The sequence below is a fragment of the Fundulus heteroclitus genome, chromosome 23, assembly GCF_011125445.2.
Source record: "Fundulus heteroclitus isolate FHET01 chromosome 23, MU-UCD_Fhet_4.1, whole genome shotgun sequence".
In the NCBI taxonomy this organism is placed as follows: Eukaryota; Metazoa; Chordata; class Actinopteri; order Cyprinodontiformes; family Fundulidae; genus Fundulus; species Fundulus heteroclitus.
In genome coordinates, this window is record NC_046383.1 from 10,791,342 (window position 1) to 10,808,180 (window position 16,839).

Here is a 16,839-nt window from a genome sequence, read left to right on the forward strand (position 1 = left end):
GCCATTCACTGCGCTGAAAAAGGATACATCGCATCCGCTCCTGATTCATTGGGCAGATGTGAAAGGCCGGCCGATGGAGGGAGAGGGCGCGCTGCGTTAAGGTGGAGCGGCTTTTCCATTCTGCGTTGGCTCTAAGAGGAGGAGGAGGAGGAGGAGGAGGAGGAGGAGGCAGAAACAACTAGACTAGTTTCCGAATGTTATGATTAATGACATGAATGAGGTTAATATGACTAATAGCTACGTAATGAGCGCCTCGGGTGGTTTATTTATATCATCTTTCTGCTGATTTATTGTATTTGCTGCAGGATTTAAACAAGCTTAAAACTTTTGTAGTTGCTTTGGCCTTTTCTCTGACACGTTCCTTTAACATTTAGAACGGGTTAATGGCGAAATATTAAACTAATATATGCAACGAACCATGCAAGGCCGATGCTTCACAATGATACAGTTTCACTACACAGTGATATAAAGCCTTTATCTCTGTTCATTTCCCCAGTGACTTAAATCTAATCAAAAACCCAGTATCTATTTTTTTCAACATTAGAAACTAATATTTATATAGTTGTTTTTCATATGACGATTGTGTTTTGACAATGGCATGCACTAAACAATTATGCAGATTTGTTACCAGGAAACAGAGACTCAAAGCCTAAGCCACAAAAGGTCATTGCTAAAGTAGCTGTTTGTTCACCAAGTGTCAATCCAAGCATATTTGTATAAAGTTGAGTGGAAGGAAAAACTGTGGTAGAAAAGTGGTGCGCCAGCAACAGGGATAAGAATCCAATGAAGAATCCGGGGGAGCTTCACAAGGAGCGGACAGAAGCTGGAGTCAGAGCATTTAGAGCCACTGCGTACGGACCGATCCTACACATGGGCTACAGATGCTGCATTCCTCCTGTCAATACACGCCTGGCTCCACCAGACACTGGACTGTCGCTCACTGGTCCTCTTTTTAGATGAAGATGTGTGTTTCATTCGCAAACTGAGGTCACAGAGTATGTAGGAAGAGTGGAGAGGCACAGAGTCCATGTTGCTTGAAATCCAGTGTCGCGTCTCCACAGGCAGTGATGGTGCGGGTGAGTTTTCTGAGGTTCGCAGTCAACGCAGACGTCTACCAGGGAGTTTTAGAGCTCTTCCAGCTTCCTCTTGCTGAGAAGCTTTATGAAGATGCTGGATTTGGCACCTGCCCAAACTCACCATGGTGTTACTGCCTCATTTAATTATTTCTAGGAAATAATCATGATGATTATTTCCTAGAAATAATTAAATGATAATTAAATTACAAGGAATAACGACTTGAAATATTTCCCTCTATATGTAATGAATCTAAATAATATGTGTCCTTTTCTGAAAAATACTGAACTTTTTCAAGATATTCTGTTTTTTATGAACATGAGGGCTCCAATCAGGTAGGAAATGGACTGAAAATGGGCTCCAGCTGGGACTATCCACAGGTTACATTAATTATTATTCATACTGTAACTGTTATTAAAGTAAAAAAAATCCTGAAAATCAAGACAATGGGGTTTTCATATCTACCCTAATATTTTTCAGCAAAATAGCTGAACTGCACAGTGTAATTTTATCACTGAATCTGAGACAAAAAAAGAAATGACTTGGTGCATTTTCAGAGATGAATTAAGTGAGCGTCTGTACATTTTGAATCATACCGTGTTTTATATTAGTTATTTTTGTCTTGTGTTGATTTGAATATGCTGTTAATTTTTATCTTAATGGTCACCATTACTTAAACCAAAACGAACATATATTTTGGTCAATAAAATAGATATTAGCTGAACATACATCTGTAGATCTTTCATTCATAATGAGACTTTTATTGGTTTCCGAGTCAAATTTGCCACTCCCAATATGGCGGAGACACTTCCGTCTATTTTAACAGGGCAACAAAGCCAATGTCTGCTCTTCTCGTCTCTGATTATGACGTCCTGCCTCTTAGAAAGGAATCAGGGCTAAGAATGAAGGTCAAGTGGGAAATTTTATTTTTTATTTCTGTATTGACCTCACGCGACTCAAATAAACAGAATGTAGAATCAGTCTTTTCTCTTTTAGAGAACTTTTTTTAAATCTTTTTGTTTTTATGTCTTTACTGAAAAACCTCACTTCGTCCCCCAGCTGTAGGTTTATCGTTGCCGTTAGAGGAAAACACGCACTACTTTGATATTTTTACACAGCTCACTCAGACTTCATCCGGGTGACTGTTCCGAAACATTTATGGAGGACACATCAACAGGATGTCTTCTGTCCTCCGCGGAATGTTCCCATTGCGCATTCATGCATGTCATCAGAGGAAATGAAATGCGTGGCTGCGAGTTTTACGCACAAGGCTGGAGTTCAGTGCTTGTTTTTTTTTTTTTTTTTTTCTTGTGATGGGGTGGAAACGGGTTAGTTTGGGACCACCTTAAGAAAAAAGGCAGCCCTGCAGCCAGGGGGAAAGACTCTGCCCCCCCCCTCTGCGCCTCTCTTGCCACCCACCCCCTCCCCTCTGTTCCCGACTGTCTGGTTTGATTGGTGTCGCGGATGCGCTACATCCGGATCCATGAGAAAAGGAAGTTCAATACAAAGTCAATTTATCCCATTCAAATGGAAAAATCAATAGTTGAATGACCCCGGGCGCCATTTAGGGTCAACAAATGCTTGACAAAAAGAATAAATAAAAAGACCTGTAGGCTCTTTTAGGCGGAGGGTGAAGGCAGTCTGTGGCGCAGTAATGAGTGGATGTAAAAATCCTGCCTTTGGTGATAAAGCAAACCCCGCGACAGATGGCCGCCTGGATCCCCACTCTTAGTGGTCGGAAGTGCGGACGGAAATCTCACGATTACAGCAATTAGCCTGTTTTCCATGTATGGATGTGATGAATGTACCAGCCGTGACCGTTTTTCCTCCCCGTGGATCCTGAGCAAAGTTTAGGAAGCAGAGAGGACCCAGGGAGTCTGAACAGGTTATTTAATTAAAAGTGCATTCACTCAGAGGACAGAGTGGTCTGCCTACCATCTCTATATAGAGCACATAGTTACTAAGGTTTTATTTGAAATTAAACAGTTCACTGCTTTTTGTATTAGTAATTGTGTTTTTAAAAATCACACTTAAAAAGAAAATTCTTCAGCCAAAACACAATCAGTTTATACTATCAGAATAAAGCAGCCGTCTTTAAAATACCAAGAGTGAAATCTATTTGTTGCTTTAAAAGGTTATTTTCACTAAAATGAATATTACCTGGAATATACTGGTTTTATGTGGCACCTCGGAAACACATTTAGTTGAACCTCTACACATTGTCCCTGGTTATAAACAAAATTCACAGAACTTTATTTGGAGTTTATGTGTCAGCACAACGTAGAGTGGCGCATTAAGAGGTGGAAAGAAAGGCAACCAAAGGTATATCTTACAAATAAAGAGCGGTTTGCATTTGTTGTTGGGCACCCAAATGTCAAAAACCCTTTTCTGCGATTACAGATGCCTTTAATTAGCATAATTTAACTTGCTTGTGATAACTTTTGCTAAGCATTGTGATTTTTACCCATGAAGTCCTATATAAACGAACTTTAACTTACCTATGGTGTGTGTCTTTAGCACATTTGCTGATCTAGAGGCTGAAAGTTTGTCCATCAAGTTGATGTTTGTAAAGGAGAATCAAATTGAACACAATTTTCCAGCCTTGCCACAGATTCTCAGTCTGGACTTGGACTAGGCCATTCTTACACCCAGGCACTTTGATCTGGAGCTCTTGCTGTGGGTTTGGTCTCGTTGTTCTGCTGGATGATAATCTAATCTCTTGCGGCCTCCCTGAAAGGTTTTCCTCTGGGATTATTGTGCATTTAGCTCCATCCATCGTTCCATCCACTCAACCCTGACCCTGTTGAAGAAAAGTGTGACGCTGCTGCCATCATCATCTTGTTTCACTTTGGGGACTGGGCGTTCTGGTTGATGGCAGTTCGGCGTTTTGGGTTTTATTTAGGGTTCCTAAAGAAAAGGGGGACATGGATAAAAATCCAGGCTACACTTTTCAGATCACAAATGTTGAAGACTATGCATTCTTCTCCTATAACTCAACTGTAATGTGTTACCTTCTCTGTCAGATAACATTCCAATAAAGACATTGAAGTAATTTTGCAAGGTACCGCAGCGATGCACACACACTGATGAATTATGGATATATTTTCCTCATCAAACACGTCACAGAAGAATATTTATTTGAAGATACAGAATTAAACAAAAACATTGTGGTAAATTTCTCAAAAAGACAAGATTTCTGCTCCCACAATAGTCTCAAAATATTTATTTTGCAGCACAAATAACAACGACACTGCCTATACATTTGGATACAAATTCAAAATGTAACATGCAGCTGAAGATCTACGGCCTTAGCGGGTCCAGCGCGGTGCTGTCAGGAGAAGCAGAGTCCGCTGTGCTGCTGCTGATAGTTGGCGTAGGACTGGATGAGCGAGTCGGGGATCCGGGGCTTCACAGTGTTCAGGGCACTTTCAAAGTGCCTGGCCTGGATGTGCTCGGCTTTGATGTCCTCCTGCAGGGCCAGCAGGGCGGCCTCTCTGCATACTGCTGTTATCTGGGACAGGAAACAGACACAGACATTCAGCTGTCAGGCTGAGCGGTCAACTTCGCCGTGTCATGTGAGCAGCTACAGGCCAATCGACTTCAGCGAGACGCCGCTGAGCCCACAGAGCTGCGCTTTACACAAGGCCTGGCGAAACAAAAATGGCTGCGCTGCCCGTTACATTTGCTCTTATGAAATGTCAATAGAATGATTTCATTTGAGGGCTTCTATTTGATTCAGATCTACATAAAAATGTTCATTAGGTCTGTCCTTTTCTTGCGGATGGTTTCAGATCATCAGACGTAAAGATGGGATATAAAAAGCATTTTGTTTATGTGCAAAACTAAAGACAGATACATACCAGGATTTGTGTAAATTGGGTTATAAAGCAATATTTGAACATCTCCCAGAGATCTGAACAGGCTGAGGACAGCATTAATAAGAGATGCAGCCAAGAGGACGGTGGTATCTCTGGAGGAGCTGCAGAGGTCCACAGCTCAGGTAGGACAATCTACTGTCTGAACAACTGCGAGTCACGTACTCCACAGATCTGGCCTTTATGGAAGAGCATCAGGAAGGAAGCCATTGCTGAAAGAAAGCCGTAAGCCGTCCTATTTGTAGTTTGACACAAGCCATGCCGTGGATGAAGCAAAGACGCGGATGAAGGTTCTCAGGTCAGACGAGAACAAGTGAACCTTTTGGCCTCAATGGAAACAGTGTGAAGAGGAAAGCTAACACTGCATATCGGTCTGAACACACCTTCCCCACAGTGACACATGGTGGGGGCAGTATAATGATCTGGAGACGCTTTCCTTTCCTCAGCAGGGTGAGAGAAACATTTTTCATTGTGATTTATTTAAAAAAACAAAAACAAATGCAATTTAAATATTTTAATAAAATGGATCTATCATCCATCTTCTCTCAGCTTCTCCTTTCCGGGGGTCACCACAGCCTCCATCTGACCCTCTCTTTTGCCATTCATGAACTCATGCTATTCATGCTAGAGCCAACATATAAAAAGGGTTTTGCATTATTAAAAAAGGCGTTCAATTTCAGAAATTTTAGAGTCAATTGCCTTAGGCCAATCTCGGCAACAAGAACAACATATTGATCAATGTTTCTTCAAAAATGCTTGCAGCAGCCGCCGTTCCTAGTCGGTCACATTTGGACCATTCTTAAATTGTATTCAGGCGAAAAACATAAATGGATATTGGAAGACGCTCTCCACTCTGGCTCAGCATGAACTTTTTTTTAAAAAAGGATGGGGAAATAATATCAGATCTAGATGTGCAAGGCTGGTGCAGAGAAAAACCTCAAGACTCGCAGAGAAAAGGTGTTTCTATCAAGTATCAACTCAGGAGGGACTGAATGCAAACGTATGACACACTTTAGATTTTTTTTCCAATAGTATTTCAAAACTATTTTTCATTCAGCTTCACAAATATGCACTAAATTTGGCTGGTCAATAAAATACAACAAGGTATGTGGTAGAAATGTGGATTTTCTAATATATGAAGAGAAAATATTGTAACATCTCTTTGTTACAGCGTCTTATGGTGTTAATGTAAGGCAGATATGCAAAAGTGAGCTGGAATAAAAAAGTGTCAATGCAGAAATGTGAAGATAAATGCCTATAAATCACACAGAACAAAGGCTGTTGTTGATTGAACAAATTTACTTCATGGATGATCCCTATATAAAGGTATCATCAGTATGAACATGCAGGAGACAGGAAAAAACACGCCGGAGGCTGTCAATTGTTAAAGCACATGACGATCGAGGCGTTTTTCCAAACCCGGAGAGTAAAGCAGGAGGAGATGGAGGTCTGAATGCGCTCAAGAATGCTCGCAGCATGCACGTCTCGGGACAGGTGCTTTGCAGATGTCAGGATGTGAGAGGCCTGTTTCCCCCTTTCTTCTGTTTCAAGCCAATGAGCTGCACGATTCAGGCAGGGTAAACACGCAGGGCCGGGTTAATTTTGTATAAGAGCTTCCCATCATTCAAGTCATTTAGGCCTGTCAGTAATAATGATGCAAAACAATGAGGCTATGCATCCCCACCGCCTGTTTACAAACGCAGAGCGGGGACGGAGAGAGATGCCACATGTTGAACAATGTGAGCTCCCAAAGTTTCCAGGCAACATCCACAAACAGGAACAGACAAACGGCAATGCACAATCCAACTGCAGCGTGTTATTAATGCCGAGGCTTCGCTGCGCGCCGCGGCGGTGTCACAGCGCCACTGTGAATTATTGTTTTTCTGTCACACCCCTTCAGGTTTATAAAAAAAAAAATGATCTGGAATAGACCGACGACGGATGAAAAGGCACACACAAGCCCTCGCATTCATCCTGCCGGGGTTCACGAGCTGTTCTGCGAGGCCGATCAACAACTCAGTGTTTCCTGCTGAGTGTTTGCCCGTTACAGGCCCTAAAAAACACCAAGCCACAAAGGCAAACAGGACGAGCAAAAGAGCTGGGCTGTTTGTCCATGTGAAGGCATTCCTGAGCTCAGCCAAAGGCCCAAGCTCTACCTTGATACCCCTAAAGATGCCCCCCCCCCACCCACCCCATGCTCCTGCGATGGAAAACTGGAGGAAGAGTAAAAATTGCAAATGCTCAGAAACGAGGTGTGTGTGTGTGTCGGTCGGTGGCAAAGATTGCTGACTCGTGGCAGACCAAATAAATCGCAGAACTCTCTATTTTACAGTTATTGCAATGCAGACGTTTTTTTTTTTTTTTTTTTTTTCAATCCTGCCATAAATTCTGTCAGCAATCACTTAAATATATGGAGAGGGCTGATGTGTTGCGCTGGCGGCCGTCTGGTGAAGTGGGCGAGCTCAGAGCTCCTGCTGGTGGCGCAGCGCCAGTCATAAAGCAAAGCAACCCCCCCCCCCTAAAAAAAATAAAAGAAAAAAGTAATCAAGAGGCTCTTAGTTTGAAGGTAAAACCCGCTGACTCATGATGAGGATAAACGTTAGAGGCCAAGAGAGAGCTTTGATGAGACAGCAAAAACTGAAGCAACACCTTGTACGCTAACGCCTCCTTCATTTACTCCAAACAAAAATATTTATGAGCGTTTATCTAAAATACGGTTTTTATTGATTATAACACAGACATGCTGCCTTATCAGTTCATTTTCTGATCCAGACATTTCAACTTGGAAGCAAGAAACAGATGAAGGACGGACGGATGGAGAGTGATTTACAGATGAACAAAAGGATGATGGGTGAACTGTCAGCATGGGCCATACGGACCCAAATGTTTACCACATTTTGTTGCATTTATAACAACACTGATAAATGTGATACAAATAATTTATTTCAGTGTTTTTCTTTAGCTATAGATTGTTCGGGTGGGACTGCACGTCACTTAGGTCGAAGCCCACAAACAAGAAATACTGCTGTTAAAAAAACTCCACAAAAAGTCAACCAGGCTACTTTAGTCCACCAGTAACATGAAATGGTGCAACTTTACCCTTAAATAACTCACAGTAACAGCATATGATCACATTTTAAAAGGCAGAAATGTATTGTTGCTCTATTGTTACACTATTTTTAATTTTTAAGTAAACATGTAAAATTTACTGTTGCCACAGTAAATCAAAATTGTTCCAAAAATAAAAAATAAAATCAAAATAACGGTTAAATGTTAAATGCCCCCTTCCCGATGGATGGATGGATGGATGGATGGAATTAGGATAGGTAATAAATCGGGAAATGTTTTTCCTTCTTCGTACACATTGACAGAAACCTGGAAAATCCTGAAATCAAACTTTTCCAGACTTCACAGGAACCCTGAGCTTATCATTCAGGGCCAAAGCTACATTGTTACTGCACAACAGCAAACGTATAGTTTTTGTATTGTTCTTCATGCCGTCTGGGGTATTTCATATCAACATTTAACTTAAAACACATTCAGTGCATGAAAATTAAGCATCAATCCATATTAAATGCCAACAAATCCAGAGTAAAAGACTGCTGAACTCAGTTGAGGGAAGAAATGGTCTTAAATGTTGGCGTCAAAGACGAAGCAGAAAGTAGCAAAACCACAAAAAGTTGAGACATATCACTATTAAATTTTAGTGCAAAAATAAATAGTATGAAAGTGATAAAACTGCCTAATATGTTTTTTTGGAAGCGTTTTGTACTTTTGTCTAATTTATAACATGTGTTTTGGCCTGAATGCTGGATTTTGGACACTTAAGTCATTTTAATGGGGTTATGAAATGAAACTCAGCGCCGCAGGCTGTTGCTAATCCAGCCAATCAGGAGCCACAACCCAAAACCTGAACACAACAGCGGCCTTTATGCTCTGCTGGTCGCTGGACTACAGTCCACAACCGAGTACCAGCCACACCCCACATCACGCAGCTTCTCTGCACACTGCTATACCGTGCTGCAAAGATGCTGCAGGCATAAAGTGATATATGGCAGCATGTTTCGCTCTGCGAGGGGTGTCCTGTTGTCGGGAGATGAGACAACATCGAACTCTCAACCAGAGAGGATAAAACAGAAACAAATGGTTGCCCATCACAGAAAATAAAGAAGTTTGAAGGGGGGATGTAAAGACAATTTTTTTTTTACCAGAAAGCAAAGAAATACACATTAGTGATAAAGAACAGTTGAACTTATGTTGAGCGGAAAACCAGTAATTATCCAGAACTAAGCCGTCGTCATAACTGGAGACGTTCTCCCTAAAAACGGTCAACAGGTGCGGGTTTATAACTCATGTAACGACTCATGGCTTCATTGAGAAGTTCAGCGGTTCAGAGCGAGTTTTCACACAATAACTGCTCGTTAACAGCAGGTTTGAAACGAAAGGATGATACAAACATCCTGTCTACAGTAGAAAGAAGGTAAACCCACTTTGTGTTCTCCTGTAGCGGCTTTGTAAACGATAAAAAAACACACAGCTGATCCCACGTTATTCATCAAACAAACATGGAGGTGGAAAAACTAACGGCATGACTTTTCAGTCTTCAACATGGTTATAAGGTGTGTAGAAATGTGTTTCTTTGTTAGGAACAATCAAGCTGAAGTCTGGGCTTTGACTGGACCATTGCAACCCCTTTATTCTTCTCTTTTTCAGCCACAAAGTTATAGATAAGCAGCACAAGAGTTCATTGTTGATTTGATAAGGTGACTGCATACCAAGTCCAAATCATCCCTCCTTCCCTGCTGTGCTTAACGTGGAGTAGGACGTGACACTCTTTGGTTGGTTTTCCCAGAAATATGCAGCTGAGCAACAACGTTTACGGTTCCAGTAACCTTGTGTTTCATTGGGTTGCAGCTCCGCAAACCTAAGACATGCTGCTAAATTCTTTTTAGAAACAAGATGCTTTGTCATCCAACCCTTCCAGACAAGTCACACCCGTTCAGTCTCTTCCTCGTCGGACTCTTGTGAACATTTACCGTGCTAACTGAAGCATGTAGAGTCTCAACATGAGCTTCTGTAACGTTGCACCGTTTTGGGGTGAATTCGATGGGATGTTCGCTCCTGGGAAGCTTGGCGGCCATCTTAAATGTCAACTGCCTTTCTGTCTATGGACAGATGAGACTCCAGAGCAGCAAACTGTCAAACTCGGGCTTTTCTAGAGATGGTCACACAGATAAATCAAGCAAATATGATCAGAAACACCATGGTGCTTCTTTAGGAAGCAGCAAGGGTGTACTTGGGTACTTGGGTACAGCCTTGCTGGGTGTTTTAGAACCTGGAAAATACTTTTTTTTCCTTTTTCTTTTTGTAAAACCCAAAAGTGGAAGCAAAGCATCCTTTCTCTTCCCATCTTTAAACGTCTAAAAGCATGTTGCTGCTCTCAGATATCACTGTTTACCTACATATTTTATGTAAACTGAAAGAATTTACATTCCCCTGCAATATTTTACCCGGTGGAGGCAAGAAGCACCTCCAGTCACAGGACAACCTGTTCGGCGTGACAAAAATAAATCCTTCTCAAGGTGGAAGGAGAGGGGAAAAAGGCTTATGACTGCTGGCAGCGCATACCAACGTTCTCAGGTCAAATCTGTCTGGTGTACTTTTCGCTTCCTACTTCAACAAAGGCGCTCAGTGAGTGTATCAGACGGCCTTAATGAAGGGCTTGTTAGCCAGGCTGCTGGCTGCAGATCCACTAGACCTGGAGTGTGTGTTTACTATCAATCCGCCCTTGTGTCTACGGCGGGCCACATCCACCCTCCTGCAGCCCCTTTTCTCGCGCACACAAACGGCCACATTTACAGGAGCGAGCTCCGACAACTCCCCCTCTGCTCCGCCTCACGCCGAAACCCTCTGCCCCATCACTCCACAAATCCTGCACACATATCCTACAGTGCACCCGCCCCGGGGCCGACACGTAAAGAGCTGCAAGTCTGCAAACAGCCATGCAATCGTTTGCATTTGGCTGATTGATCCATATTACACACATTTAGGAAGACCTTCACGTGTCCCCGCATGCATGCATGCACGTATACCCTTACAGCGCACGGAGCATGCACGAGTCAGCCTGCTTGCAAAGACTTGAGCTCTTGGGAAGTGTTGAGTAAACACATACATGTGTGCTTAGCAAGAAATTCAAACAGTCATTCAACCCTCAGCGGTTGCAGCTAAAATACAATTTTAAGATTAACTCGAGTTAAAAACTATAAAACCGCAAAACAAAAAACATTAATAAGTCATTTTAATATATCTCCCTCTATGGACGTTTTATAAAGTACAGGAAATTATTAATATAGCTATGAAAATATGCATTACTTAGATCCTGTGCATGTTTAAGCTGCATGCTGAAACACTTTTCAAAATCCATAAATGTTACAGTTTATAATGACGCTAAATAAGTGAAATTTCAAATGTTTAATGCCGGAGATCATTTGGGCTCTAGAGAACTTAACACCCTCCTAAAACAACCCCGAAGAGCAACATATTCTCACCATCTAGCCTTTAACTAGAATAAAAGAAAAAAACACAGAGATGTGTCGCATTCAGTTTTCAGAGAGGAAATGAAATAATACGTAAATCAAACAATGTGGGGTGCGGGGTGGGGGGTTACGCCGAGCCAGAAGTCTCAACCAGAAATAAAACATTTCATCTTCCAAAAAGGCTGAGAGGAAGTGTCTGCAGTGACATGCCTCGGCCAAGAGAAACAAGGCCTGACCACAACTCCATGTGAAACCTATTTAAGATTACAAGGCGCGAGTGAGAAGGGAGGTTAAATAGAGGGAGGTGAGGTTAAGCACGGAGGGAGGAGCGTCATGCAGGCGGGAGAGAACGGAAACATGGCACATGATCATAAATAGCCGAGTCGAGTGCCTGGGCCGTGGACGAACGTGCGCATGCTTGTGCTCCCTGCAGAGGAATTTAGGCTCTGCAGAGAAGTGCGATGATGAAATGGAGACCGTGTGAGCTTTCGTCACCGCATTAAAGCCGTGACAATCTGAGAGGACCGAAAGAATCTGACATTACAACACCAAATTATCCTTTGATGAGAAGGTTACATGGCTGTTTTTCCTTTTTCTAAGTTTAAACCCCAATAGGAAACAATAAATGTCGGAGACACCAAAACACACCGCAGAAAAGGAACTAAAAGTAAGGAAAAATGTCTTGAATTGAGTGTATTTCTCCTTGATTTGAGAAACTAAATGAGTATTTGCAAATGGAGTGAGTATTATTACCCCTAAAATAAGATAATTAGATATCCTGCATTTGAAATAAGATGATGTTGATGAATTGCTTTTATTTTAAATGTAAACATCTTATTCCATTGGCAATCCTGCTCAAATAAAGGAAAACACACTAATTTCAACAGAATTTCACATACTTTTAGTTCCCTTTTGGAGGGCATTTGTGTGGGAGTTTGAACTTATTATAATTTCTTCACCAGCAGAATCAACATATACCTTAAATACAACCAGTTTGAAAACATAAACTAAGCCAAAAGTCACAAATTGTATCACAACAGCCCCTGGGGACACGCATGCAGACATTAGTGGGGATGTATGTGCATATTTGGGCCTTCAAGTATAATTTTGACCTCTTGAGAAAAATATGTTTGGTTTTTAAAGTAGTTTTAGGTTGTATGAACAGCCGAAATGAATAAACAAAAAATATTAACATGACATCCATGACCCAAACGAGTGGTGTAATCATTTGACCCGCAGTGTATTGTAAAATGAATCATAGGATACAGGTATGGCAGTTTTCTACGTGAGATTTCTACCTGGCTCTTCAAACAGTCCAGTTTAATGATTTTCGATGCAGCACATTTGTAATCTGGCCATCCAGACTGATAACGTCTCACACTCTCCGTTCTGCACATTATCAATCTGGTCTGCCCTCATCCACTCCGTTTGGGGAAAGGAGGGACATTCAGCAGAAGGCAAGGCAAGGCAAGGCAAATTTATTTATATAGCACAATTCAGTACAAGACAATACAAAGTGCTTTACATGATTAAGATATACCAAAATAATAAAATGTAGATAGAAAATAGAATAAAAGCAAGTAGGGATAGAATGTAGTAACAAAAAAGAACATTTAAAACAGTAAAACTGTTTAACTAGAACAGTCAAAGGCAATTTTAAACAGATGTGTTTTTAATCTTGATTTAAAAGAACTCAGGCTTTCCGCACTTTTACCGTTTTCTGGAAGTTTGTTCCAGATAAACGGAGCATAGGAACTAAATGCTGCTTCTCCATGTTTAGTTCTGGTTCTAGGTATGTGGAGTAGACTGGAGCCAGAAGACCTGAGTGGTCTGGAGGGTTGATACACTGATAACAAGTCTGTGATGTATTTAGGTGCTAAGCCATTTAAGGATTTATAGACTAATAGAAGTATTTTAAAGTCTATTCTCTGAGATACAGGGAGCCAGTGTAAGGACTTTAGAACTGGGGTTATGTGCTCTACTTTCTTAGTCTTAGTGAGGACGCGGGCAGCAGCATTCTGGATCAGCTGCAGCTGTCTGGTCCACTTTTTAGGCAGACCTGTGAAGACACCGTTGCAGTAATCAATTCTACTAAATATAAACGCATGGATTAGTTTTTCCAGATCCTGCTGAGACATTAGTCCTTTAATCCTAGAAATGTTCTTCAGGTGATAGAAAGCTGACCTTGTAATTGTCTTTAGATGCTTTTGAAGGTTCAGGTCTGAGTCCATCACTACTCCCAGATTTCGGGCCTGATTGGTGGTTTTTAGCTGAAGCGACTGAAGCTGTGTGCTAACTTTTGATCTCTCCTCTATTGGTCCAAATATTATTACTTCAGTTTTGTTTTTATTCAATTGGAGAAAATTTTGGCACATCCATGCATTGATTTCTTCTAGGCATTTACTCAGTGCCTGAATTGGTTCATAGTCACCTGGTGACATGGTGATGTAGAGCTGTGTGTCGTCTGCATAGTTATGGTAGCTGATGTTGTTATTTTTTATTATCTGAGCTAGAGGGAGCATGTAGATATTGAATAGGAGGGGACCCAGGATGGACCCTTGGGGAACCCCACATGTGATTTTTGTCATCTCTGATGTAACTCTCCAAGCTGATTGGACGAAGCAACACCTTGTGCCCACCTACCAAAGGTTGGTTTTACTCAATCAAATGAGAATGTAAGCAGCAGGGCGCCATGAGAAACCACGATAGGTTATGCTACTCTCTTTCAAAGAAGAAATCGCGGGCTCCCTCTGAATACCCTTAATAATCTCTCCTGGCTCCTGTTCCTTGGCCTTTCATGGGCATCGTAGGGAAGAAAGGAACCTAGTACTGCTAATTTATGTCTTAACCATTTGCTCAGCCAACAACTTGATCGATACGCTGAGTTTGTCCGTTATGATTGTTTTAAAAAGATTGGTATAAGGGCACTTCTAACACTGATTTTATGCATAATGTTGATTCCGAACCACATTTCCTATCGTCCCACAAGTTCTTTGAAACCTAAAAGCTTTCTACTCATGATTAATCAACGGCCAGCAGGAAGTCAGAGGTCATTTTTACTGGTTTATGATGGAAATGTTTTGAGAAAGAAGCTTACGTGTTCTCCCTAGCTTAGATTATAAAAAAAAGTTACATATTTTATCATGTGATTTCCAACATGCACACATCACTTCATGTGTCTGTGTGACCACATGACCAGAGTCCTTTATCATCACTGAGTCTATGTGCATAATATCAATGAATGGCTTCTATGTTCCTCAGCTCTGGAACAAAATCGGTGCAAATCTGAGATATGCTTTAAATTACGAAAGAAACATAATAATTTACTAAAGCTCTATCATAAAACTAAAATATTTTAACATTTAAGGTTTCAAATGTTTACTTAAAATGTTCAGTTTATGTTTTTTTTTTTTTACATTTTGTATGATGTTTGTATGATACTATATAAGTAAAAATGCTTTAGTGGCCACACTAGGTAACATATGAAGCTCTAATTTTAGGGGACAAAATATGTTTTTTTTTTATAAATTCATATAGTAGAGGTACAGACATAATGGGCAGAATCTTGTTTGAGTTACACAGTTCTTACCTATGACCAGATTTGGGAGTAATTAAACTAATCATACTCAAAAAGTCAGCATGTAAAGCACAATAATCCAATAACATTCATGATGCTCCTCTATAAGTAAAAACATTTGAATTCTTTTTCATAAAAACAAAAAAAACAAAACAAAGGTGTTGTCCCACCAGACCCTTAGGCAAATCTTTGTTTTGGAAAGAACCATGTGGGATCGCACCTGTGTTGAGGCCACACAGTGTTATGATTATGTCTGTGAAGGGTGGTGGTGGTGGTGGTGGTGGGGGGGGGGGTCTTTTCTTTAGAGGCATATTTGTCCTTGCCCCTTATTCATACAAACGATAAAACACCACATTTTCCTCAGGCTTAAGGAAGGCAGAGATGGCATATTTACCAAACACACCCACGCTGAAACGGTCTGGGTAAGGGTGTGTGTGTGTGTGTGTGTGTGTGTGTGTGTGTGTATACTTGTACTTGCAGCTGCGTGAAAACATATTTTTTCATATTTTACCACCAAAGTGTGAATTATGATGTAAAGTGAGGACCTTCTTTGGGCTAGGAGTTATGTTTAGGACTAAAGTGTCAAATAGGTTTAGGGTTAGGCCATAGAAAGAACGGAAAATGACTGGAAGTCATGGGAAGGTCCTCAGTAAGTATTTAAAACAAGGATGTGTGTGTACTTGTAGCTGAGTGATAACTTTTTTTGCCCATTTTACTAGTAAAGTGAGAATTTTTTTTGGCCCGCACCTTTTTTCTGGGCTAGGGGTTAAGTTTAGGGTGAGAAATATAGAGTTATATATAACTCAGAGGTTTTATTTATTGTTTAATGTTTTTTGATCCCCGTTAGCATCAGCAGCATGCTGCATCCATTAATCCTCCTGGGGTCAGTTTGCGTAAAGAGACAGATTACATGTACCAAAAAAAAAAGAAAAATCATATTAAAGATGCAATAATAAAATAAAACATTCTATTTTTGGCACTTTTAGATAAAAACACAGCCATAGTTCTAATACAGAAATATTTTAGACTTTATATTTTAAACTCTTACATTAAAAAATAAATCTGTACCCTCAAATAATATGTAGTGACAGAGCACTCTCTTTACCCTTCCTGTTATCTGCTGAAGTCTTGCTTTATTTTCCCGCCGCAATGATTCACCAACATCTCATCATGTCATTGAAAATACAGTTTTTTTAACCCCTTTGTAGACTGCTGTTGCAAATTCCTCTAAAATCTACCAAACGGTCAAGGTGGCCTATGATTAAGACTAACACTTGATGCATAATCAACACTTACCAAGGATCATATAGCAACCTGCCGCCATCTGCTGCGTCTTAACTATCCATTAAGATGTTCACAAACCTTTTAAAGGTCAGATTTGAATCTAAATATAATAAATTAATTACATTTTAGATTTTCCTCTTTCTCTTTTTCTACTCCTGCCATCCTGCTCCAGTTTCCTCTCTCTTTTTTACCCTTTTCTACCACATTATTATAAACTGCATGTCGGGCACGCTTGATGGTTCGTATTTCCCAGTAAGAAAACCCAATTGGTTCCTCACCATGTACTTACGCATAAACCACAGCGCAGGCTTTATATTTTTGAAATGTAAAATTAGGGCTGAATGGAAGCTTCCTCTGATCCACGGCTCTCTGTTCAGGGCCAAAACGGCCTCGGAGCCTGAAACAGAAGGAGAACTGTTTTCTTTTTTTAAACCTTTATTTAACTCTGTCAACTAAAATAACATTTTCACGCTGTCAGGAGCCAAAAGGCCCG

The 16,839-nt window shown here is 40.8% G+C and overlaps 1 protein-coding gene across 1 annotated transcript in view; it reads right to left on the reverse strand.

The window, feature by feature from the left end:
* Positions 1-4,281: 4,281 nt before the first annotated feature.
* spata5 (spermatogenesis associated 5) overlaps positions 4,282-16,839 on the reverse strand; it is a 155,448-nt gene continuing 142,890 nt past the window's right edge. Inside the window, exon 17 of the mRNA XM_012879217.3 lies at positions 4,282-4,585. Within this exon, the coding sequence (XP_012734671.2) occupies positions 4,406-4,585 (180 nt within the window). The 3' untranslated portion in view covers positions 4,282-4,405. The remainder of the gene's footprint in view (positions 4,586-16,839) is intronic.